Below are 26,189 nucleotides of genomic sequence, written 5' to 3'. Positions count from 1 at the left end.
GGTACTTTAGCCGGTTATTAATACCATATTCGGCGTCATTAACGCCCAGGGCACTCACAAAATTAGAAATAAGGGGCTCTCATTAGAATATTATTTTGGTGAAAAAAACAGTTGAAGATCAATTTTGTGGTTTATGCTGACAGCCTGAAGTGTTTATGTACGACAGATATATTTTTCCAGAATTTAATTGCCAGTAATAAAGGGTGCATATATCACACGAGTGCGTATTATATGCGAATAGGGGTCGGAAGGGGTGCTAATTGGGATTGTTCACTAGCCATTATATTAGCAAATCTTGCATTGGCGCTTATTAGAGCGGGGCACTTATTATGTCGAATATGGTAAGTACAGCGAGTTATCATTACATGCTGTAAGTTAATGTGATTAAGATAATGATTGACCAGGGCCCACTTGCACAAAGAGATCTTAGCGCTAAGATGATCGTAACTCCCATACTTTAACATAGGCTTACGATAGTTAAAGTAAACATTAGACAAACCCATATTACTGACTCATGCTAGTGGACTTGTGCCAAGTGGCATCCCTGTCAACATTTGGAACACTTTATAAAGCAGTGTCCAAAATAATGCCTTCCCCAGGGCTGGGACGGGTACTCGGGTCGGGTGGTTCCTGAGTAGGACCCTGGTACCAACAGGACTACCCGGACCCGTGGTTAGTCACGTGAAATATTGTTTAAAGGCAAAAATTATCTAAAACTTCCATGGTTACACTATAAGAGACTAATGTTCGCATTTCTTTCTGACTATGCACCCATTCCTTCTGACTTTATATGCTTGAATAGAGATAAAACGTCAGTCAACTTCAGTGTTTGCAGATCGTTTCATACGAGTATCGAAATACATTTTGCCAGGGCTACAGTCAAACTATTCCAAATCGGACCTTTCTCTTAAGACCTACAGCGGGTACCAAGTAGGGTAGGGTAATAGGGTGGTGGGTACCCGGATAGTAAATTTTGACTCGTCCAAGCCCTAACCTGCCCGCGGCTAGTAACATTTCTGTCGGGCTGCATGAAGTTTTCCTACACCTGCCGGACTGTCTGGCATATATAATCTTAAACCAACTTTCCTATTCAATTTTATCAGAATTCCTCATAGATTCTCAAGTAATTGTTTGCATTATTTCAACTGAATCAAGACATGATTTGTCTTGTGCAGTTGGGTAACCTAGTGGTTAAATCGTTCGCTAGCACGCCGAAGACCTGGGATCCGTTCCCGACATGGGTACAATGTGTGAAGCCCATTTCTGGTGTCCCCCGCCGTGATATTGCTGGAATATTGCTAAAAGCGGCGTAAAACCATACTCACTCAGTTAATTTTACTTCTAAGGGGCGTGAAAACACAGTAGGCAAGGAAACGTTGAATTCAATATTGTCTGAACGCAGGCAGGTATGTTTGAAGATGAGCAGGCAATATTTATAGGTCACCTGCCTGACTGTCTTGTTGGGTCATAAAATTATTTCAAACACTGGTATAAAGGATACTAGATTATTTTGAGCCTGAGCAGGGTTGAAACTAACATTTTTTATCCTCTAGTCCTTATAATGATAACATGTGGCAAAACCCTTAAAAATGGCAAATATCTACTAACTTCTTTGATAGGCATTTAGAAGCTGGAGTACTAAGTAAGGATAAGAATTTATGGATGAACAACTTCTTTATTACAATTAAGAGCGACATTTCGGTACCTTAACTATTAGGCAGTTTGGCAAGGGCTATAGGACTAGTGCCATTATAACCCTGATGAGTAACAAAACATGAAAAACAAATACTAGAGCGTATGGCTGGTGGCGATGGTGGTGAAATGCATTTTGCTTTTAAGATTATTGCACAAGTCGTTTATATATAGATGTGCTTGCGGGTGTATTGTGAAATTCAATCAAATCAAAACAGCTTTACACAGTTGAAGCTATTCCAGGATTATTGTGACAACCTGCCTACAGCACTGTCATAATACTTGAACATGCCTGTAGAATACCATATTTCCTCTATTGGACACCCAGGCATCTAATTTCGGGTAAACAGTTGATGTGGAATCTGTTCAATGCTGGCACAGTGGCAACACACTACCTTACCAAATTCCAAATTCTACAGCCATACAAAGGGTACTTTAGCCGGTTATTAATACCATATTTGACGTAATTAATGCCCAGGGCACTCATAAAATTAGAAATAAGGGGCTCTTATTAGAATATTATTTTGGTGAAAAAAACAGTTGAAGATCAATTTTGTGGTTTATGCTGACAGCCTGAAGTGTTTATGTACGACAGATATATTTTTCCAGAATTTAATTGCCAGTAATAAAGGGTGCATATATCACACGAGTGCGTATTATACGCGAATAGGGGAAGGAAGTGGTGCGTATTATATGCGAAAAGGGGTTGGATGGGTTGCTTTTGGGATTGTTCACTAGCCATTATATTAGCAAATCTTGCATTGGCGCTTATTAGAGCGGGGCACTTATTACGTCGAATATGGTAAGTACAGCGAGTTATCATTACATGCTGTAAGTTAATGTGATTAAGATAATGATAGACCAGGGTCTACTTGCACAAAGAAATCTTAGCGCTAAGATGATCGTAACTCCCATACTTTAACATAGGCTTACGATAGTCTTAGTGCTAAGATCGCTTTGTGCAAGTGGACCCTGGTGTCTAACAAAATCCCTGCTTCTATTATTTCGAAAGAGATTATGACTAAGAAGGGTGGTATGTATTGTGAATCCCAGTTTAATACAAGGGGAAATACGGTTTTATGACTTCATGATAGTAATGTTTACTTTAAGACTAAACTTCACAAGAGCTGCTTCATTGTAGAGAGGGCAGTTTGAATAATTCTGACAGGATATCTGCATTAGACGAATTCATTTTCTCAAATTAAGCAAATTATAACTACCACGACAATGATGATCACTGATCTCTGAAATCAACCATTTGAAATATGAGGCTCAACTGATTATTTGCAAACTCGGATATTCATACATATTGTTGACCCCACGATTCACACGTGCATGCTCCAATGAACTCGCACAAAGAAGAAAAGTCAGTCATAGGTGACCATGACAACAGCTGTTTTTTTTTGCAGTGTATAAAAAACTCTAAACAAACAGGAATGAATCAATAATGAGAATTATCAAACAAGAACTATTTCCGGGACACACATTTCAAGGGCATGAACATGTCACGATATATAACGACTGACCAGTTGACATACACACACTTGTACGTATGGTCACGGTTGATCAGACACACAGCTGAGCACATATCACACATTGCTCAATTGGAAACGCCCTTACTTTAGTAACTATGAATCCACAAAGGAATGTCTGACCTACTAGGCATTTGTTAAAGGAAGATTGTTTCCTTCAGGAGAGAAACTAGTTGTTCAGTGGAGTACTTTCAGCCACGTATGTCGGCTGGCTAACATCGATCCTGTTTTGGCCATAACACTCGATATGTGTGTTCATTCGGGCGTCTGTCTTTGAGATCATATTTCATCATACTTGTCCGTTGTCAAAATAAAACCAGCATACCAAACAATCAATGATGATTTCAATCTTAATTCAAAATTATTCATATTTCACGAACAAAGGACCGAGTGACTGAATCGCCTCGCAATCAGCTGATTGCCAATGACAGGCGTTATCCAGTCGGGTTGCTGGGTTTTAGAAAAAAACAAACCACTTGCTGGTTGTAAATCGTGCAGGTCACACACCACACGCTTCAAAAACAGTATTTAACTGGCGGTTGGTCATCAAGGAGTAATATTTGATGATTTATTTCATAAAATATGTCTGGATTTCGTTTAAGGCAACAGCTGTGTCGAATATTTACCCCAAACCAACCAGACAGGATCGGATAAATGTAGGTACAATTTCCTCAAATTCACCTACCTCTCTCAGGCTTCATGTCGGTCAAACTGGCTACAGACCGAGCGGAATAACTAGCCAAGATGTCCTACGGTCACATTGTGCCGTGTGTTTTGTTGCTAGATTCTCATTTTGAACTCGAAATTCAACTTTATCGAGTCGAGTCCATCGCTGTCAGGCCAGGACTGTTTATGAATAATGTTGTGCCTATACGGGTCACGTGACAAGCTCGATACCTCATTCCAGATTTAATAAAAGCCTTATTGAATAGACAACATGCTTCAACATTTGTTATTTTAAATAATAACACTGTTCTCGTTAATGGTGTTTGCAAATTCGCATGATTTTCGTGAAATTTGAGCGAGCCACATCGCTTTAACTTTGACCTAACGGCCTTGACCCCCGGGTTGGTCCAGTGACCTTTCCAAGTTTACAATGCCCCAATGGGATAGAATGGGTGTTGCCTTTATCCCCCGAAACTCGAAGGAGTGTCGGTAATTCACATTTGTGATGCAGAATTATGCATCAACAGTAAATATACTTTATCTGGCGTTGTAGTCGGTTTGTGTATTTTTTTTGACAGATGACAGGTGATTGGGGAGGTAACTCCAATCCAGTGTCCTTCTCGATTCTAAACGCTGTATGTACTATATCCAAACAATACCTGTTCAAAACACATCAAATTAAAAATTTTTTCTAGTTATACGTCCTTGTAATATCAAGAAGCTTACAATCTAAGACCACAAGGGTCGAGGTGAGTATTTAACAAAAATGTTATCTAACGGACCATGATTATTTGAGAATCACTATTTCCTGTTTACGAAGTATTTATTAAGCAGATATAAATACATGTAGAATCTAGTTCCTTTTAAAATTTCCGACTGTATGAAAACTCATGTGAAAAATAATAATAACAAGACCTAACTGGACCGGAACAAATTACAGCACTGAACTATATATTATCACAGTGGTAAATGTGGCTGATTGCCGCGCTAAACAAAAATATAATTTCGACAGTTTCCATGGAAACGAGTGTAGTTCTGCAGTTAAAAGGTATACATAAAATATTTAACTGGTATTAATGTTTTTAATTAAGTGTTTTGTTTCTTCGTTTGTTGTTTTTTAATTGTTTTATTTTTGTTTTTGTATGTTTTGATGGTTTTGTTTGCATTTGTGTGTGTTTCATTTCATCATGTTTATGTTTTTCTATTTTAATATTTATTTATTTTTCTTATTTTTATTTTATCTTTATGTTATTATTTTTAATTATTCTTTTTCAGGTAGGGGATGGGGGAGGGGCTTATATGGTTGGTGAGTTATGGGATAGAGAGAATCCATTTTATGGTATGGAATAAATTCTTGGTTTCACGTAGAATTGAAATAGAGTTCAAAAGCATAGTTAACCAAACTCAGTCACATTCTTTACGATAGAAACCTGTGACTACATAATATTGTCGATGATTACGTTACGATGGTAACCAAGGGACACGGATGGCCCCGTCGTCTAAGGCGCCGCGATTCGCTGTGCAGAGTTGCGTGGGTTCGAATCCCGGTTCGCCCCGATTATGTTTCTAGGTTTGTCAGCACCATACCCGTGCTCGTTGGTTTCACCGAAGTGGTAAACATCTGAGACCTGCATCACTTCGGGCTTTCCTCCCACATAACTGGAATAATGTTAAAAGCGGCGTTAAACCCAACTCACGCACTACGATGTTAACCAGTGGTACAACTGTAAACTGACGTATATATATAATGAAATGTGGTGAGGGTAGTCATGGAAAAAGGGGGAAGGGGGAAGGGGAAGGGGGAGGGAGGGGAAGGGGGAGGGAGGAGGGAGGGGGGAGGGAGGGGGGAGGGAGGGGGGAGGGGGGAGGGGGGAGGGGGGGAGGGAGGGGGGAGGGGGGAGGGGGGAGGGAGGGGGGAGGGGGGAGGGAGGGGGGAGGGGGGGGGGGGGGGCTACTTAGTGGTGCGGGTTTGGTGTGTGTGTGTGTTCTGGGGGACATTTTTTTTTTTTGGGGGGGGGGGATGCTCTGATCATTTATAAGGGTAGAGGGAAATGTTACTTGTATTTGTTATTTTGAGGGTAGCATGAAACAAACTCAAATACAATGGATGTGGGTATCATCAAAATATGGTAGAGTTCCACGACAAACATCCCCACCTCACCCCACCCCCCAACCCCCAGCCCACCCCTATAATAAATTACCAGTCTCTTATTCTCTTAACCGTAACTGATTCCTTTGGGAGAGGGAGTCGGGTTTAACGCCCCTGCGAAAGGTATGTCCGTTACATCAAGGCGTGTCATCCTACTGTGGGTGGAGAAGCTCGAAGCGGATCAGGTCTTAAACGCTTACTACGTTGGCGAAACCCATGAGCACGGGTATGGTGCTGACAAACCAAGACACATAATCTGGGCGAATCTGGGATTCGAACCCACGATCATCGAAAAGACCCTACTCTGAGTGCTGATTCTGGTCAGAATAGTTCCACAGATACGTATGCAGGTTGTTAGAGAGACGACCAAATGGATCGAGTGGTTAGGCTCGGCGACTTTGTCAATAGTATTTCACCTTCCCCCAATTGTTGCTCATAATATCACTCACAGGGTTGTCTGTCCACACTCGATTATTTACAGGTCGTCGTCAAATAACTTGAAGATATGCGGTGCTAAACATCAAACAAAACACATTTTAAAAACAGTAAGTAAAGATTACCTACTGGATGACACACGTACGCATAAAAATGGACGCAACGGATTCTAGTGAAGATCTCAATATTAATGGGGGCATTGGTAATCTTCGGACACAGGCCTCAGGCGCATGGAAACAGTTCACGACAGACACGTGCACGATATGAATACAGGTGCATGGCCACGCCCCTCTCAACTCTCAACACAAAGAACAAGGTGCACGGCAGCGCCGCTCTCAACACAAAGTACAAGGTGCACGGAAGCGCCACTCTCAACTCCTAACACAGACTTCAAGGTGCACGGCATGGCCACTCTCAACACAAAGTACAAGGTGCACGGCAGCGCCACTCTCAACTCTCAACACAAAGTACAAGGTGCACGGCAGCGCTACTCTCAACACAAAGTACAAGGTGCACGGCAGCACCACTCTCAACTCTCAACACAAAGTACAAGGTGCACGGCAGCGCCACTCTCAACTCTCAACACAAAGTACAAGGTGCATGGCAGCGCCATTCTCAACTCTCAACACAAAGTACAAGGTTCATGGCAGCGCCACTCTCAACACAAAGTACAAGGTGCACGGCAGCACCACTCTCAACTCTCAACACAAAGTACAAGGTGCACGGCAGCGCCACTCTCAACTCTCAACGTAAAGTGCAAGGTGCACGGCAGCGCCATTCTCAACACAAAGTACAAGGTGCAAGGCAGCGCCATTCTCAACTCTCAACACAAAGTACAAGGTGCACGGAAGCGCCACTCTCAACTCTAAACACAAAGTACAAGGTGCACGGCAGCGCCACTCTCAACTCTCAACACAAAGTACAAGGTGCACGGCAGCGCTACTCTCAACTCTCAACACAAAGTGCAAGGTGCACGGCAGCGCCATTCTCAACTCTCAACGTAAAGTGCAAGGTGCACGGCAGCGCTACTCTCAACACAAAGTACAAGGTGCACGGCAGCGCCACTCTCAACTCTCAACACAAAGTACAAGGTGCACGGCAGCGCCACTCTCAACTCTCAACGTAAAGTGCAAGGTGCACGGCAGCGCTACTCTCAACACAAAGTACAAGGTGCACGGCAGCGCCACTCTCAACTCTCAACACAAAGTACAAGGTTCACGGCAGCGCCACTCTCAACTCTCAACACAAAGTACAAGGTGCACGGCAGCGCCACTCTCAACTCTCAACACAAAGTGCAAGGTGCACGGCAGCGCCATTCTCAACTCTCAACGTAAAGTGCAAGGTGCACGGCAGCGCTACTCTCAACACAAAGTACAAGGTGCACGGCAGCGCCACTCTCAACTCTCAACACAAAGTACAAGGTGCACGGCAGCGCCACTCTCAACTCTCAACACAAAGTACAAGGTGCACGGCAGCGCCACTCTCAACTCTCAACACAAAGTACAAGGTGCACGGCAGCGCCATTCTCAACACAAAGTACAAGGTGCACGGCAGCGCCATTCTCAACTCTCAACACAAAGTACAAGGTGCACGGCAGCGCTACTCTCAACTCTCAACACAAAGTACAAGGTGCACGGCAGCGCCATTCTCAACTCTCAACACAAAGTACAAGGTGCACGGCAGCGCCACTCTCAACTCTCAACACAAAGTACAAGGTTCATGGCAGCGCCACTCTCAACACAAAGTACAAGGTGCACGGCAGCACCACTCTCAACTCTCAACACAAAGTACAAGGTGCACGGCAGCGCCATTCTCAACACAAAGTACAAGGTGCACGGCAGCGCCATTCTCAACTCTCAACACAAAGTACAAGGTGCACGGCAGCGCTACTCTCAACTCTCAACACAAAGTACAAGGTGCATGGCAGCGCCATTCTCAACTCTCAACACAAAGTACAAGGTTCATGGCAGCGCCACTCTCAACACAAAGTACAAGGTGCACGGCAGCACCACTCTCAACTCTCAACACAAAGTACAAGGTGCACGGCAGCGCCACTCTCAACTCTCAACGTAAAGTGCAAGGTGCACGGCAGCGCCATTCTCAACACAAAGTACAAGGTGCAAGGCAGCGCCATTCTCAACTCTCAACACAAAGTACAAGGTGCACGGAAGCGCCACTCTCAACTCTCAACACAAAGTACAAGGTGCACGGCAGCGCTACTCTCAACTCTCAACACAAAGTGCAAGGTGCACGGCAGCGCCATTCTCAACTCTCAACGTAAAGTGCAAGGTGCACGGCAGCGCTACTCTCAACACAAAGTACAAGGTGCACGGCAGCGCCACTCTCAACTCTCAACACAAAGTACAAGGTGCACGACAGCGCCACTCTCAACTCTCAACTCTCAACACAGACTACAAGGTGCATGGCAGCGCCACTCTTAGCACAAAGTACAAGGTGCTTGACAGCGCCTCTCTCAACTCTCAACACAAAGTACAAGGTGCACGACAGCGCCACTCTCAACTCTCAACTCTCAACACAAAGTACAAGGTGCACGGCAGCGCCACTCTCAACTCTCAACACAAAGTACAAGGTGCACGGCAGCGCCATTCTCAACACAAAGTACAAGGTGCACGGCAGCGCCATTCTCAACTCTCAACACAAAGTACAAGGTGCACGGCAGCGCTACTCTCAACTCTCAACACAAAGTACAAGGTGCACGGCAGCGCCATTCTCAACTCTCAACACAAAGTACAAGGTGCACGGCAGCGCCACTCTCAACTCTAAACACAAAGTACAAGGTGCACGGCAGCGCCATTCTCAACACAAAGTACAAGGTGCACGGCAGCGCCACTCTCAACTCTCAACACAAAGTACAAGGTGCATGGCAGCGCCACTCTTAGCACAAAGTACAAGGTGCTTGACAGCGCCTCTCTCAACTCTCAACACAAAGTACAAGGTGCATGGCAGCGCCACTCTCAACTCTCAACACAAAGTACAAGGTGCATGGCAGCGCCACTCTCAACACAAAGTGCAAGGTGCACGGCAGCCCCACTCTTAACTCTCAACACAAAGTAAAAGGTATGACAAGATACTGGTTCAAATGAACGAAATCGTTAGAAATTGAAATGTTTGTTTACTTGTTTGTTTGTTGTTGTTTATCGCCGTACTATGACGGCTGCAGCATCGGTTCAGCAATACCAACATCACTGGGTTACCAACATCACTGGGTAACCAACATCACTGGGTAACCAACATCACTGGGTAACCAACATCACTGGGTAACCAACAAAGGACGCCTCAGCAAGAAAAATTGCATGGTTATTAAATATCAAGAATTAGTGGATGAGTGGAGTCAACATACATGGCATGATGAGGAATCAGAGAAATCTATGAAGAGTTTACATGTATTTCATTTCTGAATATATTTCCAAGGCTGTTTGAATATCCTTGGGTTGAACTGTAAATATGGAACTATTGTCTGATAATCTGGAAGTAATAATTTTGCATCCAAAGATTTTGGCACTGGATGAATGAATCAATGTAGATGGAGCCGGCTCCGTCGCCCTCAACCACCAGAAACCCTTCCTCTGCCGACACAGGGTCGCAGCCCACGGCAAACAGGCTGCCCAATTCGGTCGCCGTTTACGACCAGCAATGGTTCTGACGACACATTCTTGTCTTCCTCAGGCCTACTGGGGGCATCAAAATTAATAGTCTTACTAAAGTATTAAACAATAGCGTTGATCGTTCACTTTTTGTGGAGGGCGGTCGGGTAGCCTAGAGGTTAAAGCGTTCGCTCGTCACGCCGAAGACCCGGGTTCGAATCCCGGCATGGGTACAATGTGTGAAGCCCATTTCTGGTGTCCCCGCCGTGATATTGCTGGAGTATTGCTAAAAGCGGCGTAAAACCAAACTCACTCACTCACTCACTCACTCACTTTTTGTGGACGATTTCAACATTTCTTGTCGTGGTAAGAATATGAATACAATAGAAAGACAGCTACACCTCTGGCTTATTAAAATTCAAAAATGGTCCAATGAAAACGGCTTCAAATTTTTTAAATCCAAAACAAACTGTATTCACTTTTGTCGTACATACAAACCTCACAAGGATCCAGATTTATTTTTAGATGGTACTCCTATCAAGGTAGTAGAGGAGGCCAAATTCCTGGGTCTCATATTTGATCGTCATCTCACATTCTTACCACACATCAAATATCTCAAGGCAAAGTGCCTGAGGGCTCTCGACTTGTTAAAAGTCGTTTCAAATTCCGAGTGGGGAGGGGATCAGACAACCCTCCTTCACTTGTACAGATTGTTAATACGCGTCAAACTAGACTATGGTTCCATTGTCTATGGCGCATCTTCCCGAGGCAAGTGAGTTAACTGACTATAAAAGTCCAGTTTCCACCCTTGCCGAACTAGGATGATATTATGGAGTTACATTTTGGCTGGACTAACGAGTCTATGCATAGTCCAATCAAAATCGGGCACTGAAATCGAAATCCGGTTCGTAAAGTGTCATGCAGATTTCGGTCGACTGCAGGATTTGCAAAGCATGTGCACCGCTGACTCGTTGTTAATGGATATTTTCTAAATATTTTCATGCTTTAAATCAAGGTGCTCACGTGATTTGATGCACTTCGCGATGTAAGACTCGTTTTATCACAATATAATCATGATTATCAATCATATCGTCTTGACTGGGCGCCACCGTTTTGTTTGAAGCAAATGCAAGTGATACGAGAGGTTGAATCTGATTGGTCAATAGGAGAGGCATAGAAAGGACATAACTGGTAATAGCCACTGGTGGCGCTACGATCGAGCCCAGTAATTCCAGCCTAGTTCGGCAAGGGTGGAATCTGGACTTTTAAAGTCAGTTAACTCTCTTGCCTCGGGAAGATGTCTATGGTGGAGCCTGCAAAAGCAATTTTAAAAAAATTAGACACTATACGCCATCAAGGCCTAAGCCTCTGTCTTGGAACTTTTAGGACGTCTCCCGTGGACAGTTTGTCTGTGGAGGCAGATGAACCTTCACTCGAACAGCGCCGCATTAAACTTTCACTGCAATACATCACTAAATTACACTTCAATAAATCAAACCCAGCATACAATTGTTTTTTCAACCGTCAATATGAAAACCTGTTTAAAAATCTGTCCAACTTGATTCCACCACTTGGAATCAGAATTCAACCACACATCACTGCAGCTAAAATATACACTCCTCAAAAACAGAAACGTAAAGCTAGATTTGTGTGAGGTAGGAAAATACATTTATACGAGGAACCAAACAAAGTATTGAGCCAAAATGTTGTGGAGAGAACACTTGGTGATTGTAGTCATCTCAGTTATCGGTACATAGGAAAAGTCCAAGGTGAAGGTCAGCTACCACCAATAACGCGTTTGTCCCCAGATGGATTCGATAGTGGCCTGACTGACATCTGTCCATGGAAGAGACGAGTATGAGAATTACATCCTGGGGAATGGTAGCCGCTCGGCCTGCAACGCAAAAGCCAACTTCTGCAACGTCTGGGGTTGTGGTTGACGTCGGCGTTGCCGTCTATCCAATTAATCCGACAGGTGCTCTATCGGGTTCAAATCCGGGGATCTGGAGGACCAGGGGAGAACATCAACGTTGTTGTTGTGTTACAGGCTTTTGTGATCTGTGGTGTATATGGTCGATCGTTGTCCTGCTGGAATACACCGTTGCCGTTGGTTGCAGTTAGGAGGACGTGTGGTAGGAGAATTTCGTTGATGTATCGTTGTGCCGTAAGATTGCCCTGGATATGGACCAAACCTGTCCTGCCATGATGAGAGATAGCCGCCCATATCATAACGCTACCCCTACCAAACCTGTCCACTTCCTGTACTTAGTGTCCGGCGTAACGTTCTCAACCATGTCTGTAGACCCGTGCTCTTCCATCCCCTCGACGGAGGAGAAATCTTGATTCGTTGCTGAACCAGACTTCTCTCAATCGCAGTTGAGGCCATACCCTGTGTTGACGACACCAATGCAGTCGTTGTTGACGATGTTGTCGACTCAATATGACGCGTCGAACAGGACGTCTTGCTCACAGACCTGCTGCTCTTAAACGGTTTCGTACGGTCTAATCGGAGATTCTGCGCAGTCCGGGTATTTGGGATGCGATTGAGGTTGCTGTGGTCGTCCTTTCACGTAGGTGGCGCAGTCGGATGTAGCGATCTAGGGCGAGGATGGTTACTCTTGGTCGTCCCGACCTTGGCCGATCATGTGTTGACCCTAGCTGTTGAAACCGCTCCCATAGCCTTGTGATGTTGCTGGGCGCTACATTGAAAACCCTGGCTACAGCTGATCGGGATTCCCCTGCCTGTAAGCGGCCTATGGCGTTGTTCCTGTGCACGTCTGTTAATCTTGGCATGTTGTTGAACTGCCACTGTTCGGTTGTTGCAGATGCCAGGCAATCCAAATCCCTGCTCTTTGATACCCTTCATAGTGCTGCTGCACGCGCAGTGCGTGCATCTCTATGGTCCCTTTGTTAATGCACTGGGTGCGTTTTTCCGAATCGTATGTGTTTCCCGACTAATTGTTTGCATGTCCTTGTCGTGATAATTTTGATCAGGCAAATTTGTCACTGACAATATAACACATTAAACCCCTTCATTTTGCAACTCTTGGTCCGTTAATTTTGCTTTTATGGCCCAAAATATCCGTTTTGCGTTTCTTTTTTTGAAGAGTATATCTAAATATTATGTCACCCTCCCGAAGCCTGTCTTCTCCTCCCTCCCAGAAGGTTATATACTCCGTAACCCGAACAGTGATTTCAAACCAACCACCAAGAGTTATACTCGGGATCTCATGCAAAAGGGCCCGTGAAGATCCGGGGTAGAATAGGTCTTCAGCAACCCTTGCTTGTCGTAAATGGCGACTCTGCTTGTGGGCCTATTCTACCCCGGATCTTCACGGGTCCCATAGGCTTGGTACCTAGAGCTTTGAATAGCTTGACTAGCCTTTAGACTAACATTTAGTCTCTGAAATCTTATTACACAATATCCTTCTTGATTCCCTATGCTGATTTCAGAATAGAAAGTGGAATTGAGCTAGCTTGAGCTGGCTAGACTTGCTTTTGTATGCATTTCTAGATTATTATTTTTTCATAAAATAAATATATTCCACGGTCATGGTGCAGGACTGTCTGGCCTTCAACATGGCTGTCACTGATAACACTTGAAACTTGACTTTAATCTTCTTGAAACACAACCTTTGTTTTTGTATGTTCAAAAATTAATATTTAAAGACTTCAAATGGTATTGTGGCCTTAGTCGAAATCGACGCTTCCAGGGCCATGGCTGTTAGAACTAATGGCGTGTGTTATCTCAGATCAAGTCAAATGTAAAAAGCTTTTCATTATTTTGTGTTTCCGAAAGGAAATGTTAATGGATGCTAAAGTCTGGTCGTGGAAAGCAGGAAGTGTCTGGAAACCCCATTAAGTTTTCATATTGCAATAGACAGTATTTCTTTCAACATTTTCCAACATCTGGATTTACAAACGAGCGAATATCATTACACTATTGGTGATGTTTGGCATCCACTACAAGATAAACAAATCCTTTAAAGTTGTTATAGTGAAGAGACAGGTTACCCTGACATTTACAACAGAATTGTCTGTGTGCAACGCCGCACCCAGTAAAAGTCCGTATTAGATATGATATTATATATGAGTGAGTGAGTGTTTGTTGTTTAACGCAGCACTCAGCAATATTCCAGCTATATGACGTCGGTATAATATGAGTGAGTGACTTAAACTTCAACGTCACATCGGCAATATTTCCGCCATGACGAGACAATTTTTTACATAAACAATACATATTTGAACTGTTTGTTGTCTAACGCCACACTCAGCAATATTCCAGCTATATGACGGCGGTCTGTAAATAATCGAGTCTGGACCAGACAATACAGTGATTGGCTTCATGAGCATCGATCAACGCAATTGGGATACGATGACATTCATCGACCTAGTCAGCGAGCCTGACCACCCGATCCCGTTAGTCGCCTTTTACGACACGCATAGTCACATTTTACGGCAAGCATGTGTTACTGAAGACCTATTCTTCCCCGGATCTTCACGGGTCTGTATACAATCCTGTCGTCGATGGACAGTACAATACCTAGAGTGAGTGAGTGAATATTTATCGTCACATCGGCAATATTTCAGCCATATCATGACTAAATCAAGTTATACAGTAATAATACATACAGTTTCAATATAAAGCGGGCGATAAAGGGCAGTGTAACAACTAGAGTATCACAGATGTATATTTTAAAACTAGTATGGAACAATAAAAATATACCACGACAAATAACAATACATTATAAAAGCGGGCTAGGTATCGCCATCAACTAAAGTTAGACCACCAAACTATTTGTTTGTTTGTTTGTTTGTTTGTTTGAAGCCGCACTCAGCAATATTCCAGCTATATGACGGCGGTCTGTAAATAATTGAGTCTGGACCAGACAATCGAGTGATTGATATCATGAGCATCGATCCACGCAATTGGGATCGATGACATGCATCAACCAAGTCAGCGAGCCTGACCACTCGATCCCGTTAGTCGCCTTTTACGAGTTGCTGATGACCTTTTCTACCCCGGATCTTCACGGTTCTTGATGCATGTCATCGTATCCTAATTCGTGGATTGATCATGATATTAATCACTGGATTGTCTGATCCAGACTCGATTATTGACAGACCGCCGTCATATAACTGGAATATTGCTGGGTGCGGAGTTCAGCAACAAAATAGTGGGGCTTTGTTATAAGCGATACTAATTGCTTTATCTTTATTTGGCCTTTACAATTTCACCAGGCTCAGACCGCCTCCGTGGCCTAGTGGTAGAGCGTCCGCCCGGAGAGCGGAAGGTCCGGGGTTCGATCCCCGGCCGTGTCATACCAAAAGACGTTAAAAGATGGTACTTGTTGTTACCCTGTTCGGCGCTCGGTATTAAGGGGCTAAAACAAGGACTGGTCGGCTCGGAGTCAGTTTACTGTGTCTGAGTGGGGTATCCATGTTAAACTGCGGCATGGTATCTCAGCGGGCTAGCACTATAAATCCGGACTAGTACAAGCAGCCACACAAACACACCCATGTACATGCACGTCGCTAGTGCAATAGTCTTGGACGCGATGTTAAACCCCATTTCAACTCACCACCTCACCTCACCAGGCTCATAAACTCTCCCATACATTTCCTTACACTGTAAACAAAATCTCCTCAGAAACCACCAACAAATATTGTTAAAACTTCACATGCCTGTAATCACCACCTGGTTGCAAGTACATTGACACAAATATTTATGACCGCTGCTCAATATCTCTCACAATGCAGGTGGGGGCACGGGTGGCCCAGTCGTCTAAGGCGCCGCGATTCGCTGTGCAGAGTTGCGTCCCTTGGGCACCGCAGAAACCTATGATTGTGGGTTTGAATCCCGGTTCGCCCCGATCACGTTTCTAGGTTTGTCAGCACCATACCCGTGCTCGTGGGTTTCACCGAAGTGGTAAACATCTGAGACCTGCATCACTTTGGGCTTTCCTCCCACATTAAGCTGACACGCCGTGATATAACTGGAATACTGTTAAAACGGGCGTAAAACCCAACTCACTCACTCACTCACAATGCAGGTGTTTTTCACGTGTATAGTTCTCCTGATGATGACAATTTTGTGTTAATATAGCTCGAATATTGCTGAGTGCGGCGTAACAACAAACAAACAAAACAAACAAACATAATTTTTTTTTTTTTTTCACATTTTGTCATTAGAAAAGTTTATCTCCCTCAGGAGGTTTTTGAGGCTCAGAGATGAAACTTTGTGTAAAGTAAATTTAACTGGTGTGTAGTTCATGTTTCATATTTGTTTCCACTTTTTTGTCCTTATGCAGGAAATATTTGAATACACTGACAGCAACTGTTTCAAACACGACATATCCAGGTGAGCTACAGTGCCGTGATCCTCTTTTTATATCTTCCTCAACAACAAATCTGTTGCGATGGGTCGATACAGGGACATGTTTTTAGTTCCGTTTCAAAATAATATGTTGTAAAATGTCAGGCTGACTCGGGAAGAGAGGTCGACGGAAAAGCATCTCCAAGATTGTGCTCAGGAATAGCTACTGGAGGTAGTGTAACAATTTTGAGCTACATTGAATATGGCCTTCGATTGGATTTAAACGGTGGGGTAGGGTGTTTAACTTTTGTTTGTTTGTTTGTTTGTTTAAAGCCGCCCTCAGCAATATTCCAGCTATGTGACGGCGGTCTGTAAATAATCGAGTCTAGGCCAGACAATCCAGTGATCGACATCATGAGCATCGATCCACGCAATTGGGATCGATGACATGCATCAACCAAGTCAGCGAGCCTGACCACCCGATCCCGTTAGTCACCTTTTACGACAAGCATAGTCGCCTTTTACGGCACACATGGGTTGCTGAAGACCTATTCTATCCCGGCATCTTCACGAATCATGTTTTGTTATGTAAAGTGATGTCGTTTTATGGTTCCATACTAGTTTTGCATGTCTCTGCGATTCTCTAGTTATATTACTGTCCTTTGCTAACAGTTTTTTTTAAGAATGGCTGGGTATATTTCGTATTGCTGTCTAAATTGTTGTCTTCACAATGTGACTGAAATAATGCCGATGCGTCTGCCAATTGCATGGATCGATGCTCATGATATCGATCACTGGATTGTCTGGTCCAGACTCGATTATTTACAGACCGCCGTCATATAGCTGGAATATTGCTGAGTGCGGCGTTAAACAACAAACAAACAAACAAAAAATGTAGTCACAATGTGGCTGAAACACTGCCGATGTGTCTATAAAGCACCCACTCACTCCTTAACAGAATAGGTCTTCAGTGACCCATGTTTGCCGTAAAAGGCGACTATGCTTGTCGTAACAGGCGGCTAACGACATGCTCACCCTGAATAATTTGTTGGTTTGTTGTTTAACGCCGCACTCAGCAATATTCCAGCTATGTGACGGCGGTCTGTAAAAAATCGAGTCTGGACCAGACAATCCAGTGAATATCATGAGCATAGTCACCTTTTACGGCAAGCGTGGGTTGCTGAAGACCTATTCTACCCCGGAATCTAACCCTGAATAAACGTAATTAGATATTTCATGTTTTTGTTTGTTTTTGACAGAGAAACACGATGATTGCCATCCTTGTGTTACTGATGCTCCCGCCAATTGCCCATGTGATGGGAGAAATAGAAACGTATCACAGACAACCGTTTGGTCCCCACATGTGTGAACAGTTTTGCCAAAGAACAAGGGACTGTTCCTCCTTCTACTTCTCAGCAGCCCTCTTGTCCTGTCAGCTGCGTGACGGGGGATGCCAAGTAATGCCTGCCCCCGACACATTCCACGTAAGTTATACTTGTCAGGACACTGTTGTATCCTTTAGCATTATCAGGGAGCGGCCATTTAAACGAGGGACGGGAAGGGGGTGATTGCATCCAGCGATCGATCAATGATGTCCAAACCTGATGGAAAATTTATAATTGCCCAATGTCCGATAGTCAGTCCCTTAATGAATTTGAACACTATAAATCATTTCATTTAAAGCGTGCATAAAATAATTGTAACCCTGATAGGGTACGTGGGGGCACAGGTGGCCCAGTCGTCTAAGGCGCCGAAAGTTGTTGTGCAGAGTTGCGTCCCTTGGGCACCAGAAACCTATGATTGTGGGTTCGAATCCCGGTTCGCCCCTATTATGTTTCTAGGTTTGTCAGCACCATACCTGTGCTCGTAGGTTTCACCGAAGTGGTAAACATCTAAGACCTGCATCACTTCGGGCTTTCCTCCCACATTAAGCTGACACGTCACGATATACATGTAACTGGAATACTGTTAAAAGCGGCGTTAAACCCAACTCACTCACTACGGCCATTTCAAGCTAATGCAGGGGAAAGGACTGATTGCAATCTAGTTAGAAAAAGATCTTAGTTCTCACTATCGCTGAACAAAGATCTGAGGACATCCCATTACGGGTCACGTCAGAACGACCTTTCGTCCGACCAATCAAAGCGTCGCTTACCATATCATGAAAGTGACAGTCGGAATGTGTTTTCTAATCATGCAACCTCGAAAACGTAACACGGGGCATTCCGAACGACAGTTACGGCCCATTCGACTGATTCCGTCAAAATTATCGTCTGTCTCTCACTTCCAGGGGATAAACATTTGAACGGAGGTTTATATATAAAACATTCCGGAATGTTCGTTTGTTCAGTTTTCAAAATTTTAATCGAGAATTTTGTCAACATATTTTTCAACCGTAGTCTGAAATGGAAGTCGCCAGATTGAAACGAGTGCCGTAAAGCTCGAGAAAGCTATTTCTAATTGGCAGATGTCGACTTCTTGTCAGTTGCGTCAGCATGTTTATACTTACCAGAACGATGGAGTGTTCTGTATATTTGGGGATTTCAGTGCTCGGAGTGATGACAGGGGTAGACAGAGTACCAGCACGTTCTGTCATAGACTAAACATGTAATGTACACGGACAGGAGATGATAGACTTTCTTGTAGACTGCAATATGTGCATGTTAAATGGTCGCATCGGCAAGAACGATTTCACGTACGTATCGGCGCGTGGTAAGTCTGTAATTGACTATGTGTTTGTGCCCCACGAACAATTACCCCTGTATACTGATTTCTCTGTGGTGTGTATGAGTGATTTAATCTGTGAAAGGCAGTTGGTAGTACCACATGCTATACCTGATCACTTCATCATTGAGTGGGTCACTGATGTACCTGTGTTCGCTGACAGTGGAGACAAGGACACTCAACCTGCAGGGGGAGAGCATATGCGGCGCTTCAACGTGAAAGATATCCCAGGTGTTTTTCTACAGGATGGGAACTGAGGCTGTTGTGGCTGCCATACAGCGTATAGAAGATAGTCTGTCTACACACAGAGATATCAACTCAGCATACGATGAATTTGTGTCTCTTATTACTGTCTTAGCGACTGATTAATGACTACCATTGTCTGCAGTACATTTGACTCCAAGGGCAAATTACCCTGTAGCCATGTCTCCATAACTTAATTGTCATTACGTTTTAGGCGCTAATACCCGTTGTTAATCCTCACCAACATTTCATTGTATATTGACTGACAGTCAGCCTGGACTACCATATCACTTCCCGTTCATTACCGTTATTTATAGTATGACATTTATTGCCTTAACTGTTCATCCCCTGAGTTGTGTCAGTACGTCACCCCCGGAAGTCCCATGTCCAGAGCAACGTCATTGTATTTCCATTGTTCAGTACTATATATATGCTACCAGTACACAGTTACTACGGTGTTAGTCAGGCTTGGTATTCCGAGTACTGGCATAGGGATGACCTCGAGCAGGATGTGCCGCTCGTAGGAAAAGCCCTGAGGTGACCTGGAGCTCCGCTCACCTCTTGTACGCCTGAGCTGGAAGGTCCGCTCATCGCTGTGTTTGTGTTGTCAGAGCAGGTGTTCCGCTCGTTGTGCAATTGTTGTTTATTGTTTACATGTTGTGCATAAAGCGTTCCGGGACAGTGATGTCGATTTTGTCCTTTATTCCCCCAAGAGCTAATCCCCGTCAACACATGCGCGTTGACATTATCAAGAGTCTTAATGTTTTCGGCTCCACGAACTCGAAATCACCTAATGCTACTAAACGACACAAACGCACCGGTAAACCGTATTGGAATCGGGAGTTACAACTCCAGTGGAATAAAGTGTGTCAATTGGAACGCCAGTGGCGACGAGCTAACAACCAGGGACAGAAACGGATCCTACGTAGACTATACTGTCGTCAGAGAACCCACTTTGCAAGTTGCATAGAAAGGTTAAAAAATCATACCAGCTAAAAGAACAGAGTGTTTTACTGGATCAACTACAGCATTGTAATTCCTCAGTATTTTGGAAACCCTTTGGTAAAATTGGAATTGGAAACGATCGCAAAGTCCGTATTCCCATGGAAGTTGCCAACGATGATGGTACCGTAATAACCGACCCTTAACTCGTCATGAAAAGATGGAGATGACTACGAAGTGCTCTACAACGACAATACCAACACAATGTCCGTTGATGATACACACCTGTCGTTTGTACGTAACGCTTTGACGACGGATGACGTCACAGCGGTCCGTGATGACATAACAGCCATCAACCTTGAGATCACTCGGGATGAAGTCAAGGCTGCTGTTTTCCGTTGTAAACTCAAAAAAGCTGCAGGCATTGACTCTATACCAGCTGAAGCAATTGAGAACGATGTTTGTATTGACATTCTCCATAGGTTGATCGAATACTGTTTAGAGAGCGGATCTGTTCCTGAGTCTTGGAAATCTGGAATTATCAACCCTATCGTTAAACCCGGCACCACTGATGTTCGGCAACCAGTAACATACAGACTGAGGTATTTGCTTGATTTCAGTCCCGTGCAAGGTATATCGTGACATTTTAAACCACAGATTATCAGCCTTCATCGAAGATCATCACTTATTAGCTGAGGAGCAAAATGGCTTCAGGAAACAACGTAGCTGCATGGACCATATATACAGCCTGTATGAGATTCTCAACAACAGGAGATGCTCTGACCAATCTACTTTCGCCTGTTTCATCGACATGAAAAAGGCGTTTGACAACGTAAACAGAGACTGCTTATGGTATAAATTGAAAATGTCAGGTTTCGGAAGACCAATGTTGAAAGCAATTCAATCTCTATACGAAGGAGTCAATTGTGTTGTTCGGGTAAATGACTCTTTAACTCCATGGTTTAAAGGACCCAATGGTGTTAAGCAAGGATGCCTTCTCTCACCAACCCTTTTTGCCATTTATATTGATGACCTTGCTCGCAGTATTAAGAACTTGAACTGTGGTGTTGATGTCAAGGATGAGAATATAAGTATTCTTCTCTATGCACATGACATAGTGTTACTTGCACCGACAGAAGAATATTTACAAATGATGCTCGACAAAGTTCATGAATGGTGTTTTAAGTGGAGATTGGAGCTTAATGGTGAGCAGTCTCAAATCGTTCACTTCAGACCAGGCAAGCGAGAATGCTCTAAAGTAATGTTTAAATGTGGTGATATTACATTGAAGTACACGCAGTCCTACAAATACCTCGGCCTCTGGTTTCATGAACATTTGGACTTCAAGACAGCGGTCAACCTCTTGGCAAAATCGGCAGGCAGAGCTCTGAGTGCACTTTTCACCAAGTTTTGTGATGCAGGTGGAATGGCCTATGAAGTATTTACTGCCCTCTATAATTCTTTGATCCAGGCTTTTCTGACGTATGGGGCAGGTATTTGGGGACTCTATGAACACAAATGCCTTAACACAATCCAAAACAGAGCGTGATGCTTTTTCCTTGGAGCCAGTTGTAAAACTTCGAACATCGCTACGAGAGGAGATATGGGTTGGACCTCTTGAGGTCTTCAGATTGTGGATCAGAGTAGGACTTATGCAGGAATCCAGACTACCTAACAAGATACATAAGTGGTCACTTAACCGGAAGAGATCCTGGGAACACCGAGTGCAGAAGCTGAGTAAAGCCTTGGGACTTGAGCAATACTTAACCACAGTTAATTTTAAATCCACTGTGCAACGTATTCGCAAGCAGCTGAACATTCAGGATGAACAGAAGTGGTTTACTGACCTTTGGGACGATAAAGGAAATTTAACAAACGGAAATAAACTTAGGACTTATCGCATGTTTAAGAAAGACCTGTACCCAGAAGCTTATGTAACCAATACAATGTCTAGACACCACCGCAAGTCCTTCATACGACTGAGAGCCTGCAGTCTGCCTCTGTATGTACAGACAGGCAGATATTCTAAGCCGCCTATTCCACTTCATGACAGAATCTGTCCTCTCTGCCCCCTAGAGATCGAGGATGAAGCCCATTTCACCATCACCTGCCCACTGTGCACAGATATAATGTACGATGTCTTCAAGTATGCCCTGAATGTAGACGATGAATTTATGCATAAAAACCCAACAGAAAAATGTGTGTTTTTAATGCAAAATCCTAATTACCAACTCTTACTTGCTTCTAAGATTCACCTCATGGTCAGAAGAAGGAATATTCTTTTATGATGTATGTATGTATGTATGTATGTATGTATGTATGTATGTATGTATGTATGTATGTATGTATGTATGTATGTATGTATGGTCTGTGTGTCTGTGTGTCTTTGTGTATGTTGTGTGTGTATGCGTGTATGTATGTGTGTGTATGTATGTGTGTGTATGTGTATGTGTGTATGTATGTGTGTGTATGCGTTCGGCTGAATGCATGTTTGTGCGAGAATCTATGTTGTTGATAGACCTGTATGATTGTTCTCATACAGGTTTGGGTATAATTCATGTTTTAATTATATATCGAATGTAGGGACTGTTTGTCATTTGTACTTTCTTAACGTATTGTTGTTCTGTGATATTTCAGATTATAGTGTCTCATAGGCCATATGGCCGGGTGCTTTTTATAATTCTATGAATGTACATTTTGTATTTTATCATATAATATGCACGTGACACTTAAATAAACATTTTCTCTTCTCTCTCTCTGTGTCAGTGGGAGGTCAAAGTTCGCGAAAGGTCGTTCTGACGTGACCCGTAATAGGATGTCCTCAGATCTTTGTTTAACGGCAGCGAGAACTTAGATCTGATTTCAGTGAGATTGGGGCTGATTGCATCTAGCGATCGATCAATGGTTGTGCCTACAAACCTGATGGAAAAATTATTATTGCCTAATTATTTATTATTGCCCTGTCATTACAATATTTGTGGCTACCGCTATTTTAAACCGTTCAGTACCGTAATCGACGTAATAAGCGCCCAGGGCGCTCTCAAAATTAAAAATATGGGGCTCTTATTAGAATATAATTTTTGTGAGATAAAAAACAGAGTTGAAATATTGCAAATTTTGTGGTTTATGCTGACAGCCTGAAATTATATATAAGAAGAATCTGTGCGTATTATACACGATAGATATATTTTAGAGAATTTAATTGCCCATAATTAAGGGTGCATATAACACACGAGTGCGTATTATACACGATAGATATATCTCCGAGAATTAATTGGTCATAATTAAGGGTGCATATATCACACGACGATAGATAAATCTCCGAGAATTAATTGCCCATGATTAAGGGGTGCATATAACAAACGATGGGTATTATACACGAATAAATAAGCCTTGTGCACATTGATCAATCGGAAATGGTGCTAATTGGGATTGTTCACTAGCCAATATATTAGCAAATATCGCCGTGGAATTTAAAATTAATTCTTCATCTTTCCGCAGCATTCAGCAATATTCCAGCTATGTGACGGCGGTCTGTAAATAATCGAGTCTCGACCAGACAACCCAGTTACTGATATCATGAGCATTGATTCACGAAATTGGGATCGATGACATGCATGAACCAAGTCAGCGAGCCTGACCACCCGATCCCGTTAGAGTACGTGCCATCTCAGTGTCCTTGGTCTTGAGGGTCTGTCTTGGGGCTTTCAGAACCTCTCCTGTTGCCAGTCTATACGTGGAGGCTGATGAACCTTCACAAAAACAGCGTTGTTTAAAACGTCCATCACAATGTATGACTAACTTACCATCAGGAGGGGCGGTAGGGTAGCCTAGTGGTTAAAGCGTTCGCTTGTCACGCCGAAGACATGGGTACAATGTGTGAAGCCTATTTCTGGTGTCCCCAGCCGTGATATCGCTGGGATATTGCTAAAAGCGGCGTAAAATCAAATTCACTCACTACCATCCGCCCCGTTATTTCCAACGTATGACTGTGTCTTTTATCCTCCCTGTGAGGAGTTATTCAAATCTAAAAGGAAGCTGGTTCACTCAGAGTGAGTGAGTGAGTGAGTTAAAATTTTCAATCACATCGGCAATATTTCAGTCATATCGTGAATATCAAGGGTTAATCATAAGAAATGCATTGAAACTGAAATAAAAAACCTGCCAACGAAGGACAGTAAAATAACTAGATTTATCACAGAAAAAGATATATAACTAGTATGGAATCATAAAAAGGATAGCGCTATACATAACAATAAAAGATAAAAACGGGTTATAGATCGCCAGCCACTGAAGATAGCCTTTTTTTTTTTATAAAACATCAGCAACTATTGATCTTGAGATTAATGCACCATACCGACTGATGTCCCCACCTCCTTGGCAACTAGTCAAACAGGAAGTAGAACTCACACTTCTATATTTTCATTCGTGACCAACTCGTGTTATTCCGGGACAAGCCGAATACCCATTCGTCACCACTCGTCCCTTTCCGTAACCTGCAAGAAGACTCGTCCCCCTATCGATGAATGTTATGTGCGAAAATATGACAAACCAATCAGAATGCGCGTATGATTTCGAGTTCTTTGTCAAATAATCCCTCAGAAATAATTTTTGATATTACATATGTCTCGCATATAAAAATATACCCAAGACTGTTAAATGTGTTCAATCATACTGTATACTTCCGCACGTCCCGATGTGCATTAAATTGCATCTGAGATATATATAATATATGGGGAAATATATGTGAACCATTACGCAACGAGTTGACAATTGTTTTAGGTATGCCCGTTTGCGCTAAGACGGAACCCAGTCGCAAAAATGGCCACGAGAGGGGCACGAATCGCTATTCGGCTTGTCCCGGAATAACACGAGTTGGTCACGAATGGCCGAATACCGTCTTCTTGCAGGTTACGGAAAGGGGCGAGTGGTGACGAATGCTTTACTTTAAGTGGTTTGTATCAGATTGTTTAATCTATCAGCAATTGAGATCCAAATACGATCCCGTGGGGGCCCGGGCTAGAATGTGTCCCCAGCACCTTGAAAAGGGGGCACAGGTGGCCCAGTCGTCTTAGGCGCCGCGATTCGCTGTGCAGAGTTGCGTCCCTTGGGCACGCCAGAAACCTATGATTGGGTTCGAACCCGGTTCGCCCCGATTATGTTTCTAGGTTTGTCAGCACCATACCCGTGTTCGTGGGTTTCAACGAAGTGGTAAACGTCTGAGACCTGCATCACTTCGGGACGCAACTCTGCACAGCGAATCGCGGCGCCATAGACGACTGGGCCACCCGTGCCCCCTGTAAACAAAAATAATATGTTGGCAGATGCTGAAGAAAGTGAAGACAAATCTGAGAAATGGCTACCCTCGAGTTATAGCAGACAGACAAGGCGGGACGACAGCATCCCGGTGTGTGAAGAGTAGGTGACAAAAAATTCTATTCTCTTCATCCATCTCCCCCTTCCCCGTTCTTTCCCCTCCCACCAAACCCAACAACACCGATCCCCCAACCTTGTACGTTTTCACCCCATTCTAAGTATATTTAGATTGGTTCGTTGGTTGGTTGGTTTGTTGTTTAACGCCGCACTCAGCAATATTCCATCTATATGACGGCGGTCTGTAAATAATCGAGTCTCGACCAGACAATCCAGTGATTAATATCATGAGCATCGATCCATGACAATTATGATCGATGACATGCATCAACCAAGTCAGCGAGCCTGACCACCCGATCCCGTTAGTCGCCTTTCACGACAAGCATAGTCACCTTTTACGGCAAGCATGGGTTGCTGAAGACCTATTCTGAGTGCGACGTTAAACAACAAACAAACAAACAAACATAAGAAAGATACCCGACCGCTGTTTTTTGGCGATCTATAGCCAGATG

General features: G+C 43.5%; 2 protein-coding genes across 2 annotated transcripts in view; one reads left to right on the top strand and one right to left on the bottom strand.

Moving 5' to 3' along the window:
- LOC139460976 (atos homolog protein A-like) overlaps positions 1–4,082 on the bottom strand; it is a 47,689-nt gene extending 43,607 nt beyond the window's left edge. Inside the window, exon 1 of the mRNA XM_071242437.1 lies at positions 3,910–4,082. Coding sequence (XP_071098538.1) covers positions 3,910–3,925 — 16 coding nt within the window. The 5' untranslated portion in view covers positions 3,926–4,082. The remainder of the gene's footprint in view (positions 1–3,909) is intronic.
- A 2,796-nt stretch (positions 4,083–6,878) lies between these two features.
- On the top strand, positions 6,879–9,258 carry LOC139461370 (uncharacterized). The gene is made up of 3 exons (XM_071242977.1): positions 6,879–7,314; positions 7,412–8,512; positions 8,567–9,258. Exons 1-3 carry the CDS (start codon positions 6,879–6,881, stop codon positions 9,256–9,258), a joined length of 2,229 nt encoding a protein of 742 aa, XP_071099078.1.
- The last annotated feature ends 16,931 nt before the right edge of the window (positions 9,259–26,189 follow it).

This window comes from Haliotis cracherodii, unplaced genomic scaffold (assembly GCF_022045235.1).
Source record: "Haliotis cracherodii isolate W230 unplaced genomic scaffold, xgHalCrac1.p SCAF_14, whole genome shotgun sequence".
In the NCBI taxonomy this organism is placed as follows: domain Eukaryota; kingdom Metazoa; phylum Mollusca; class Gastropoda; order Lepetellida; family Haliotidae; genus Haliotis; species Haliotis cracherodii.
This window is presented reverse-complemented; position numbering and strand designations above follow the sequence as displayed.

Coding starts and splice junctions, on each gene's coding strand:
- LOC139461370 (XM_071242977.1), top strand. CDS start 6,879: ATGGCCACTCTCAACACAAAGTACAAGGTGCACGGCAGCGCCACTCTC. Junction 7,315..7,411: donor CTCTCAACACAAAGTACAAG/GTGCACGGAAGC, acceptor GGTGCACGGCAG/CGCTACTCTCAACTCTCAAC. Junction 8,513..8,566: donor CTCTCAACACAAAGTACAAG/GTGCACGGCAGC, acceptor GGTGCACGGCAG/CGCCATTCTCAACACAAAGT.